At 42.4% G+C, this 12,233-nt stretch overlaps 1 protein-coding gene across 1 annotated transcript in view; it reads right to left on the bottom strand.

Annotated features, from left to right (window-relative positions):
• The window catches only part of LOC110532408 (beta-catenin-like protein 1), a 44,563-nt gene extending 40,381 nt beyond the window's left edge, over positions 1-4,182 (bottom strand). The window contains exons 1-9 of the mRNA XM_021616290.3: positions 3,867-4,182; positions 3,148-3,330; positions 2,900-3,006; positions 2,581-2,720; positions 2,351-2,448; positions 1,851-1,944; positions 1,271-1,362; positions 1,009-1,081; positions 425-483 (exon numbers count right to left, since the gene is read on the bottom strand). Of these exons, the coding sequence (XP_021471965.2) occupies positions 425-483; positions 1,009-1,081; positions 1,271-1,362; positions 1,851-1,944; positions 2,351-2,448; positions 2,581-2,720; positions 2,900-3,006; positions 3,148-3,330; positions 3,867-3,896 (876 nt within the window). The 5' untranslated portion in view covers positions 3,897-4,182. The remainder of the gene's footprint in view (positions 1-424; positions 484-1,008; positions 1,082-1,270; positions 1,363-1,850; positions 1,945-2,350; positions 2,449-2,580; positions 2,721-2,899; positions 3,007-3,147; positions 3,331-3,866) is intronic.
• Positions 4,183-12,233: the final 8,051 nt, after the last annotated feature.

Below are 12,233 nucleotides of genomic sequence, written 5' to 3'. Positions count from 1 at the left end.
TCACTGTAACGTCTACGCCTGTTGTATTCGGCACACGTGACAAATTAACTTTGATTTGAAGTTAGTAAACCAAATGCATAGCTGGAACACTGAGCTGGAGAAAATGTATTTGGCACATCTTAGACCGTTAACTTATAGAGTTATAATATGTTTAGCTGGCAAACAGTAGTGAACTTTGATCTCTTTTGTGCTGCTCAACATTGGATTGTCACATTACGTTTGCTCCATGTGCTCTTTGAAAAACAAACATACCATGTGACATGCTCATATGAATTTTTGTTAATACAATTTTTATAAATAATAATACTTTTTGGGGGGGACATGGTATTGAAAATCATACAGTCAGTACTTCAAAATACTCCGGTATAGGGTATATTGCACAAGCCTAGGAGAAGCAGTAGAACATGTGATAAGACAGGCTTACAGAGAGCTGCTGCAGTAACACGTCAATTCCATCCAGCTCCCCCAAGAGCTCCCTGGTGCCTGGAAGTAGAGTGAGAGAGAAGAGGTGGGAGGAGAGGAAAAAATAGAAGGGGAGGATGCAGGGAGTGGAAAGGAGAGAGAGGGAGAGAGAGAGAAATGGAAGGAGAGAGAGAGACGAACTGTTGAAGGAGTATGGCGCATAAACATTGAAAAACATGGTGATAAAAACCAAGGGAGAAGATGAATCGATCCAGCTCTTGAGCTGCTATATGCAACACAGCACAACCAACCCAGGTAGCTAAACTCACTCAGAGGGGAACAGAGAGGAAAATGAGATAGAACTCAAAAATAATATCAATGTATCCCAGTCCATTACTGATCTGGACATGGTGCATGTCTGTCATCCTGCAGCACTCCAAGGTCTTCTAGACCCAGCCACTCAGACAAATAGTATACTTTAACCGGTCATGATACTCTACTATTTTGGTCCACAGCCACAACAATCACCTCTACGGCTGACTACATTAGATGAAAACCATTTTCATCACATTGTACAGCAACTAGAGAAAAGGGCTGGAAACGTACTGTCATTGTTTTGAAGCAAGATAGCCAAGACTTCACTGCAGTACAGCTTGTTTGCATCGAAAGGAATCTTTGCCTGAAAGAGAGAGGGGGAAAATCAGTGATAACATGACAAAATATGTGACAGCATGAGTAATTGAAAGCCTATATACACACCATACTGTAGGTATAGTTCTATAACAGACATTTCAACCAGACATATCGACGCAGACTACATACGGCATCAATAACCAATGGAATGTGTCATCTTCAGTTATAGCCTGACCTTGATTCTTTTTAGCAACCACTGCATGAGTCCTTGCTGAGCTGCTTCTGTGCACAGGCCAGGCCTGAACTCTGCCATGTTCTCAATGATGGCTGATGGAGAGAAGAGAGAGGTGAATATGGGACTATCAAATAATGACATTACCTCCTGAGAAGTATAGAAGTCTCAGATACCTTTGCTAATATTTGCATTATAAAGCCGTCTGAGACACCTCACTCATTCAGCAGAAAGGCGGCAAAACCCCAATGGAAAAAAGAGAAAGAGAGAGAGAAGGGAGAGACAAGTAGTGGGAGAGATGGAGAGAGAGAGTGAGTCAATGAGTGAGAGACACACAGAAAGAGAGACCTGTTGGAGGAGAAGGAAGGCTTTATCACTAATTCCAACTGAACAGACACCATCCTGAGGACATGAGCCTGTAAGCCCCAACCAGGAGGCAGACAAAATACTTATTCAAGCCTGGAGAGCTGCCTTGATATACACCATAAAAACACAAGAAGTACTGAGCCCAAATTACATTTTACAAAGATAAATAATCCCCATATTTTGTCCAATCATGTACACATTGTGCAGTGCGGCTTACCTAACGTGTTGTAGACTCCATCAGCTTCCTCCTTCACCAGCTCATCCAGCCTCTCCATGTTCTGCACCAGAAGGGCCACAACCTGTCCCTCCAGCTACAGTTAGAAAAGGAGACAGGTTGTCATCACAGGATTATGGGATACTGTGTCGTGTGTGACAACATTAAAGGCTCATGCCTCATTTCCGCTGCTAATTTATAAGTCGTGTAAGACCAGAGCGATTTGACCTTTGCCTCCATGGACTTTTTAAATGTCAGCAGACTTTATGACGGGGCACTCAACCTTTCCCAGAAAATGGCCAATGACTTTGCTGCTGTCAAAGTGAGTACAAAGGGACAGCTAGAATAGACCATTTTAACTATGGCCATTAGCTGGGATTGAATGTGCGTTTTCTATTGTGTTCATTATAATCAGCATCAATATGGTTGTGGATGCATGAGAAATAAGAAAATACCAGAACCAAAATGCATGCATTGATTATATACAAACAAACTGGACTCACCAAAGAGTCTATGAGTACTTCAGCCCCCTCCTCACTTTCATGAAGTGTGTCGATGTCTGTCAGCTCTTGTAACAAATCAACCACTGCAATGGCTATATGTAGGAAAGGCTAAGGATTTTTTCAGTTTATCCTGGGTTCAGTCAAATGCATAGAATAACATAAATACAGGTAAATTAACTGAATTAAAGAGTGAAGGATGCTTAGTAAGCCATATTTGAAGGAAAGGATATCTGTGTTCTCATGGCTGAGTAAACCCAGCAGGGAATGGACAGCATTGAGCTCCACCAACAGGTGGTAGAGATCAGGCATGGTGGCTATGACATGCATCTCCTGGATGATGTCATTCAAATCCAGCTCTGTTTCCATGAACCTGGACAGCGGAATAATAAAATATGTTGTACATGGAAACTAAGTCGTCTTGTTGAATGCAATGTCATGTTATTGAATCAGCAAGTCAATTTACCCTTACCATAGATGGATAACTTCTTAAGCAATAATATTTAATGTATAGCTGAACTCAGGATGAATGTTTCCCTCTCATTAACTTACCTTCCTGGGGTGTCTGGGAACTTTATCCTCAGCTCTTGGTTCTTGTAGGACCTTTTTTCAAAGGTCAAGATCATTTTCTTCACTGAACTTTCATCCACTGGTTCACCCTGTATAATTACAACAACAACAAAAAAGAGTGCCCTTTAGTGAAAAGTGTTACAAAGACAACAAAAAAAGTATTTTAGGAACAAGATCAGCACATTAAGCTATGTATGCATGCATTATCATGTCACTTAAGCTTTTCCCACCTCTTGGTCATCTGCGTCCTCATCATCATCCATGAGTTTCTCCAGTATTCTCTTCCTATCCCCACTCGGGTCTTCACTGTCATCTCCCTCCAGGTTTCTGGCCAGTTCTCTGCCGGCCTTTTTGTTTCTGGGGTCATCATCATCATCATCACCAGCCCGTAGACGTTTTGCCCCCCTGTCAGGCTACAATGAGCATTAACACATGTTAAGCAGGTACATCAAAACAGGAAGGTCATATGGCTTTGTAATGTATCTATTCGAAGAGTTGGCCAACCAAAAAGTAAAGAATGGCGAAAATTAAAATGCATTCATCGTCAAATGTAAATAGTACTTGATTCCTATAACATAATATTAGTTTTTATATTTGATGCTCAAATTATATTCCATGAGAGGGACACTGCTTTACCTAGCTAGCTAGCTAATACAGCTGAACTAAGCAAGAGTTTATCAAACTAGTTACAACAGTAGAGTTGGCTAGCTAACGTTAGTTAACTAACTAGCAAAGTAGCAAGACTAACTTGCCATCTTTTTCATCTGTCACATCCTTAACTAACTTAGCTAGTAAACTTGGTTTATTAGCTAACTAGCAATCATGTTAGCCTGTTCGCTAGCCAATGTGGCTATGGTCAAAGACAATGGCGGTGGCTTAAACATTTATTTTGCTAGCTAGTCAACAATTGCAGCAAACACTAAGGATATGTCTCACTAATGAACGTTACCTGATAATTCAGTAGCTCGCCTACATCCATGATAAAAGGTTATCCAAAACGTGGAAAAATAAACCATTAAATGTTAAGTTATCGGCAACAGTTAGCAAGCTCCAGCTATCCACAATGAATACAGGCTAACTTGCTAGTCTTGCAATTTTCCGCTATCAACTCAAAACAGAAAAATCTGTCGTAAAGAACTTCGTTGTCGTGATATTCTGAGGTGTCATGGAAAACTGCAAACATGAGTGTCTGGAAGTGGGTGTGTCAACAGAAGTGGGAGGCTGAACCGAACTTGGTGTATGGAAAGCGAATCAGCTAATTGGACAGATTTGTTGCCGCTCAAAACCGTTTTGAGTGGCTGCTGTGTGTTTTCAAGCTTTCGGAGTGTGGTCTTGGTCGGCAGAAATGATAGCAAGAAGTGTCAGTTAGGCTAATTTTACCATGAACTTTGAGCTGTGTCTTTGGTGTAGCTACCTGAGTTCTTTGTAGGTGTATACAAGCTAGCTTTTTATTGCTGCATAACATGAATGTGACTATAATCTACCAACCTAGCCTGTTAAAGTACACTGAACAAAAATATGAACGCAACATGCAACAACTTCAAAGATATTACCGAGTTACAATTCATATAAGGAAATCAGTCAATTGAAATAAATTCATTAGGCCCAAATGTATGTATTTCAGGTGATTGGGAATACAGTTATGCATCAGTTGGTCACAGATACCTAAAAAAAAAAGGTAGGGGCGTGGATCAGAAAACCAGTCTGTATCTGGTGTGACCACCATTTGCCTCATACAGCACCACACATCTCCTTCTCATAGAGTTGATCAGGCTGTTGATTGTAACCTGTGGAATATTGTTCCTCTTCAATGGCTGTGCGAAGTTGCTGGATATTGGCGGGAACTGGAACACGCTGTCATACACTTTGATCCAGTGCATCCCAAACATGCTCAATGGGTAACATGTCTGGTGAGTATGCAGGCCATGGATGAACTGGGACATGTTCAGCTTCCAGGAATTGTGTACAGATCCTTGTGACATGGGGCCGTACACTATCATGCTGAAACGTGAGGTGATGGCGGCGGATGAAGGGCACGACACTGGGCCGCAGGATCTCGTCACGATATCTTTGTGCATTCAAATTGCCATGCAATTTGTGTTCGTTGTTCGTAGCTTATGCCTGCCCATACCACAACCCCACTGCCACCATGGGGCACTCAGTTCACAACGTTGACATCAGCAAACCCGCTCGCTCGCCCTCACGACACATTACACACTGTCTGCCATATGCCAGTACAGTTGAAACCGGAATTAATCCATGAAAATCACACTTCTCCAGCGTGCCAGTGCCCACTGAAATTGGTTACGATACAGAACTGCAGTCAGGTCAAGACCCTGGTGAGGACGACGTGCACGCAGATGAGCATCCCTGAGACTGTTTCTGACAGTTTGTGCAGAAATTCTTCGGTTGTGCCAACCCACAGTTTCATCAGCTGTCCGGGTGGCTGGTCTCAGATGATCCCGCAGGTGAAGAAGCTGGATGTGGAGGTCCTAGAGTGGTGTGGTTACACATGGTCTACGGTTGTGATGATGTTGGAGGTGGAAATGAACATTCAATTCTCTGGCAACAGCTCTGGTGGACATTCATGCAGTCGGCATGCCAATTGCACACTCCCTCAACTTGAGACATCTGTGGCATTGTGTTGTGTGACAAAACTGCACATTTTAGAGTGGCCTTTTATTGTCCCCAGCACAAGGTGCACCTGTGTAATGATCATGCTTTTTAATCAACTTCCTGTAAATTGGATGGATTATGCACAACATTTGAGAGAAATAACTTTTACCCCTTTTTCTCCCCAATTTCGTGGTATCCAATTGTTGTAGTAGCTACTATCTTGTCTCATCGCTACAACTCCCGTACGGGAGTACGGGAGAGACGAAGGTTGAAAGTCATGCGTCCTCCGATACACAACCCAACCAAGCCGCACTGCTTCTTAACATAGCACGCATCCAACCTGGAAGCCAGCCGCACCAATGCGCCAGAGGAAACACCGTGCACCTGGCCACCTTGGTTAGCGCACACTGCGCCCAGCCCGCCACAGGAGTCGCTGGTGCGCGATGAGACAAGGACACCCCTACCGGGCGGCGCTAGGCCAATTGTACGTCGCCCCCGGTTACGACAGAGCCTGGGCGCGAACCCAGGAACTCTGATGGCACAGCTGGCGCTGCAGTACAGCGCCCTTAACCACTGCGCCACCCGGGAGGCCAGAAATACGCTTTTTGTGCATTTGGAACATTTCTGGGATATTTTATTTCAGTTCATGAAACATGGGACCAACACATTATATATTGTTTATATTTTTGTTCAGTGTAGTTGTCATCACCAAGAGTCCTGTTTGTGGTTAGCGATTGTTAGCTAACGTTATCAACACATCTAACTAACTAGCCAGCTTGCTAAACTACACTACATGACCAAAAGTATGTGGACACCTGCTCGTCGAACATCTCATTACAAAATCATGGGCTTTAACCCTTGTGTGGTGTTCGGGTCTGTGGGACCCATTTTCAATGTTTACTAAAATAAAAATTAGACAATTTAATAATGTTTTCAAACTGAGACTCATTGGCCTTGCAAATGTTCTATGTAGAACATGTAAAATAACACATTTTCACTGAGTGCACACTGCATTCCCCTACACATTTATATTACAACTGTGGTGTTCAGGTCCACTGGGCCCGAGGGTCATAAAAATGTGGAAAAGTGTGTCTGTAGGTGAAAACAGGTAAAAATTGTAAAAAAAACATTGCTGTGTGCCTTCACTCTGTCTTCCTCCTCCCTGGGCCTGCTGTTTTAACATAGCATCAATAACCTGTCTGCCTGTCTCCTGCTTTTCTCACACTCTTTACCCTTTGTAGTGTGTGAAACTACACAATGTCTTGTGCAAACCTACACAATGTTATTACAATACATTATTTCAATACATTGTAAAAATGTCAGTATTTTCCCATACTCCAGCTAGGTGCAAATTGAGGGAGAGACAAATAAATAGCTTTGCGTGTGTGGTTCCTTACCACAATCAATCAGTATGGAAAAAATAATCTCTGCTCAGAGGGCCTTAGAAATCATTTCTGCAGAGAGAGAAGCTGGTGTGGAAGGAGTCCACTTTGGAAGATGAATAATTTTCCAAATATGAGGATCATGTCTCTTTCAGTTCGGAGTTTGACAGTGAGATGGAAGAAGAGGATGAGATTGACCCTCAGCCAGCCCCAGGACCAGCCCGTCAGCAGCCAGCCCCAGGACCAGCCCGTCAACAGCTTGCTCATCAGTAGCCTGCAGGAGGAGAAATATGGATGTAAAAAAAAAAATAATGAAATGTAATGGTCTTCTTGCTGAAGGAATGAGCCACCCCGCATGGCTGCCAATGTGATAAGGATACAACCAGGGTCAACGCGGATGGCGATTACTCATGTGCAGGACATAATGTCTTCTTTTGAACTGTTCATCCCAGCCACCACCCCAAAAATCATTCTGCACTGCACTAATTTGGAGGGACGGTGTGTTTTTGGAGAGCGATGGGCCAAACTCATTTACATGCATACTTTGGGGTTCTTGTCCTTGCAGGTGTTTTCAGATCCAATGGGGAATCTACAGAATCCCTGTGGGATGCAGAAGCTGGCAGATAACTTTTCAGTGCAACAATGTCTCTGGAAAACCTCCACATTATTTCCAGGATTATCCTCTTCGATAACCGAGACACCAGACCAGCTCGGCGGCAGAGAGACCAGCTAGCTGCAATCAGGTCAGTGTGGGACAAGTAGGTGGACCGCCTTCCCCTTTTTGACAACCCTGGGCCCAACGTTACTGTTGAAGGAGCAGCTTATGCCATTTAGGGGGCGCTGCCCCTTCAGGCAGTACGTACTGTCTAAACCATCAAAATATGGAATCAAGATCTGGGCTGCCTGTGATGCTGCTTCATCAAATGCGTGGAACTTGCAATTGTATACGGGAAAGCCAGATGGGGGAGCCCCTGAGAAGAACCAAAGGATGCAGGTTGTCCTGGATGTGACACAGGGACTCCGTGGCCACAACATCACATCCAATAACTTTTTTACTTTGCACAAGCTGGGACAGGAGCTCCTCAAGAGGAAGCTGATGATGGTAGGAAGAGTACGAAAAAACAAGCCAGAGCTCCCACCTCAGCTATTAAATACACGGAACAGGCTTATCAATTCCTCTAAATTTGTGTTCACGGCCGACACGTGCCAAAGAAAGGCATGAATGTGGTACTCGTCAATACTCTGCATAGTGATGGGAGAATCTGTGGCCAGGAACATCAAAAACCAGAAATCATAATGGATTACAATGCCACAAAAGGAGCGGTGGACAATTTAGACAAGCTGGTGACTGGCTACCGCTGCAAAAGAAGGAAAACCCTGCACTGGCCACTTGTGATATTCTTCAACATCTTGGACATCTCACCGTACAACGCGTTTGTCATCTGGAAGGCGTTGAACCCAGTTTGGAACAGAGGGAAGCTCCAGAGAAAATGTCTCTTTCTCGAGGAGCTGGGCAAGGCATTGGTAAGACCTCAAATCCAGGGGAGGCAACATATCCCAAGGATGCCAGCTTCTGCAGCCATCGTGAGGAGGATTCAGGAGGAGGATACTGGTGCCCCATCCACCCGACCCACAGAACCAACAACTCCAATACCAAAAGTAAGTGTGAGTGATGCTGTTGCATGTGTGTCAGACTCTCCTACCTTGGCCTGCTGTAACCATATATGTGAGTGAGATGTTAGTAAAATTCCTGAACTAAGTGTTTTAATCATTCTGGATTGCAGCCGGTAGCAACAAGAAGCGCTGCGATGTGTGTGGGCCCAAGAAGGACAGGAAGACACAGTACACATTCATCAAGTGTACTCGGCTTGTATTTCACAGATGTCGGTGAGAGTTTGAACATCTAGCCCTTCTTTCTGCCTCACGTCATCTCGCCATCGGCCATCTTACACCCTCTCTGGGAGATTGCGTTAACATGACTCTGTGTCCGTGTTCCCAGTTCTTCCATCGATTCTAATGGCCTTAGCTGTAGGTCTCCATAAATTGAGGCAACAAGTTTGCACAGATACCATAGAGTGACATTGAATTTAGATGTTATATGGTAATTATACAGGTGATCACTTTTACGGGAATTATTCATTTGATTTTCATTATTTGTTTCCTGCCCGTATCTGTAATTTACAGCATTGTAATTACATAATCATAATACGGTTATTAATTATAAAATAATTACAGAGCAATTATGGCATGATGCGACACACACACACTTACACAAATACACATACACACACTGTGCAGCCTTGACAGTCCTCTATAGATGCTCCACCAGTGTCTGTTTACAACAAATTCAAAATAAAGATTCAGAGCAGGGCCGCATGTGAGACAAGCAGAAAATCACCTTTTCAATCTGCGTCATTCAGGATTTATGAGTGTTGTCTGGCAGGGGCCTCCATCTTGTCGCCCTTCACTGTGACCAGCGATCTGTGACAGTAGTGCAATAGCAACAACATCCAAACAGGAGGCCATTGTAAACCAGTCAAGCTTGAGATCCCATCAACTGCCAACGTGATCTCAGGGCAATTTATATTTGTTTGTAAGTAAATGTGTGACACTCCATTTAGTATATGTTAGATTATAAATGGAATAGCGGTCGTACAATATCATACGAATTAGAGGACATATAGTATCATACCTCTTACCCGGTTGTACAATAGCATACGAATTGGATAATGTAACTTATCATACATCTCGGAGGATAGTATTGTACGTCTTTATCTAAGACACCAAATGATAATTAGAGGAGAATTTACCTTGGTTATGTGAATTTATGTAGCAGGTTAGGTGAATTGGGTTAAGTTTAGAGTAAGGGTTACGGGAAGGGTTAACTACAATGCTACAGTTGTCCCCGACGTGACTCGAACATGCAACATTTGGATTGCTAGACTGTCACAGATTATGCCCACCCATCCTCCTCGACCAATCTCCCTACTTTCGTTTCTGTCTCATTTAAATAGACCATTAGTACTGTAGGTATCATACGTCTTGGAGGTGCTCAGAAATATGTAAAGTATATTTCGTATGGCTCTGAGGCCAGGCTGCAGCAACACGGGGAAAAAGAGAAGGAGACGGGGGTAGTAAAATCCTAATATACTGTACATTGAAAGCACAGGCAGTTTGGCAAAGCGAAATATGCACACTTCATGGTGCTGTAATTGATGAAAAATATGTTTGTTCTTACCAATCCAGTGAAGATAACCCTAATGTATAAAAGCAGGGTATTGATAAACATTTGTCGAAAAGGACAAAAGGAGAAGTGTGAATGGCTCTCGTAACTGGTCAGCAATGTCTCCCTGCTATATATGTAATTAAAATCTGTCTTAACTCACACTCCACATGGAAATATACCATAAGGTCTCTAAGAAACACTGCTGGAGGTGACATCTCTCATAACCATGGCAACTGTAAATGGTTGGCTACTGAGAATTACTCCTTTTTGCTGTAAGCAGTGTATGTGGTAATTCAAAATTAAATGTAGCTATTTCTATTTCATGGAGTGCACAATTGTTATTTTTAACGTGCTTCATGTCTATATTACTTTAGTTTGTCTGGATTCTTTGCTTGAGTAAAAGTTTCCTGCGAAGACATGAGAGATGAACTGTAGATCTACTGTGAAGGCTTGAAGTCATAGAAAGAACCCAGTTGATGAATGGTACAGCATTACAAACCAGGCCCAAGACATATTTTGAATGAAACCATTGGGACATCTATTAAATATGTCAAATTAATCTTTGGCTGAAAATACATTATCCAGAGACCTAATTAGCAAAAACTGTTATGCTTCTCTGAAAAAAAACTGTTATGCTTCTCTGAAAAAAAACTGTTATGCTTTTCTATTAACTCCCTCCTAAAGCAATAAAACAAGGCCTGATACAATGCTATTATTTCCTCTCTAGCGACCTCCAGATGTATAACTTGATTAACTGCAGGTAAAACTTTGTTTAATCTTTAATACACAGATACAACATCAACTATTGTTTTAAAGAAGTTTACCTGGTCCTTAACGTAAAGATGGTCAAGGGAACCGTATAAGCCTACAACTGCACTCTATTATATTAATAAACATGTGATGTGGTTACTGATTACCGTTTCCTCCATTCTGTCCTTATGGCATTCAAATCAACATGCAGGAGCATATTCCGAAAAGTGGCTCGGCTCTGACAACAATGTTAATCAACAACCAACTGCAAAGGGGATCCCCTGACAGAAGGAAAGCCAGAACTTTATGTAGTTTGCTTCAAAATTAGTTTATATTCAGCTCCTCAGGTGCCCACACTAAATCGTCCTGCAGAAAGACATGACACACATTGATCTCAAAAAGTGAAAAACAAATAGACCTACTGTATGTAGGGATATTATACTAACGGTAGAACCTTGTCAGTGCCATTAGGCATGCATGCCTGAGGAGACAGAGTCCGTGAAAGTCAGGTACTGTAAAACATAAAACAGGAGGACAGGGTTTTTCCTGTATCTACAGCTGCAGTACGTACAGTCATCATGTGAGCAATGAATTTCAAGGACAATTTGGCAAAAACGAATAAAAAAGAAAACCTTGAAATCAATCCACTCTTGTTTCCTCCTGCTGAACCACAAAGCCACCATTAATATCCCCTGTTCAACAGAATGATTAACTTGTACCATGATCCCTGAAGATGTTGGGCCTTTTTATGCGGAGTCTTCTGGCTGTGTTAATAACATCTCTTCCCCCCAATGTATTTGGGCTGTGCCACTGGATAATTTCCATAGAATAAGTTCCACTGAATGATCCATCCTTCCAAACGGAACAATATAATTTCACACAAGCTGTGAGAGCTGATTAACCTAATCCGCTGAGGTCACCAGTGATTGCATCACAACAGAGCAGCTACACTGAGTGCACCCGAATCCACACTGTGACTCCATTATTTAACATCAGGGTGATCTGGTGGCCTGAATTAGTCAACTACAAAGCATTGTTTGACTCCACAGTCAAATGGTGCAACCACAAATTGCACATTTCACCCTGAGATACATTGCATTCAGAAAGTATTCAGACCCCTTAGCTTTTTCCACATTTCATTACGTTACAGCCTTATTCTAAAATGTCTTAAATGTAAATTTAAAAAATCCTCATCTACACACAATACTCCATAATGACAAAGGAAAAAACATTTTTAGTAATGTTTGCAAATTTATAAAAAATTAAAAAACAGAAATACCTTATTTCAATAAGTATTCAGACCTTGTGCTACGAGACTCAAATTGAGCTCAGGTGCATCCCG

Source organism: Oncorhynchus mykiss, chromosome 9 (assembly GCF_057628025.1).
Source record: "Oncorhynchus mykiss isolate SJ-2025 chromosome 9, ASM5762802v1, whole genome shotgun sequence".
Taxonomy (NCBI): Eukaryota; Metazoa; Chordata; class Actinopteri; order Salmoniformes; family Salmonidae; genus Oncorhynchus; species Oncorhynchus mykiss.
This window is presented reverse-complemented; position numbering and strand designations above follow the sequence as displayed.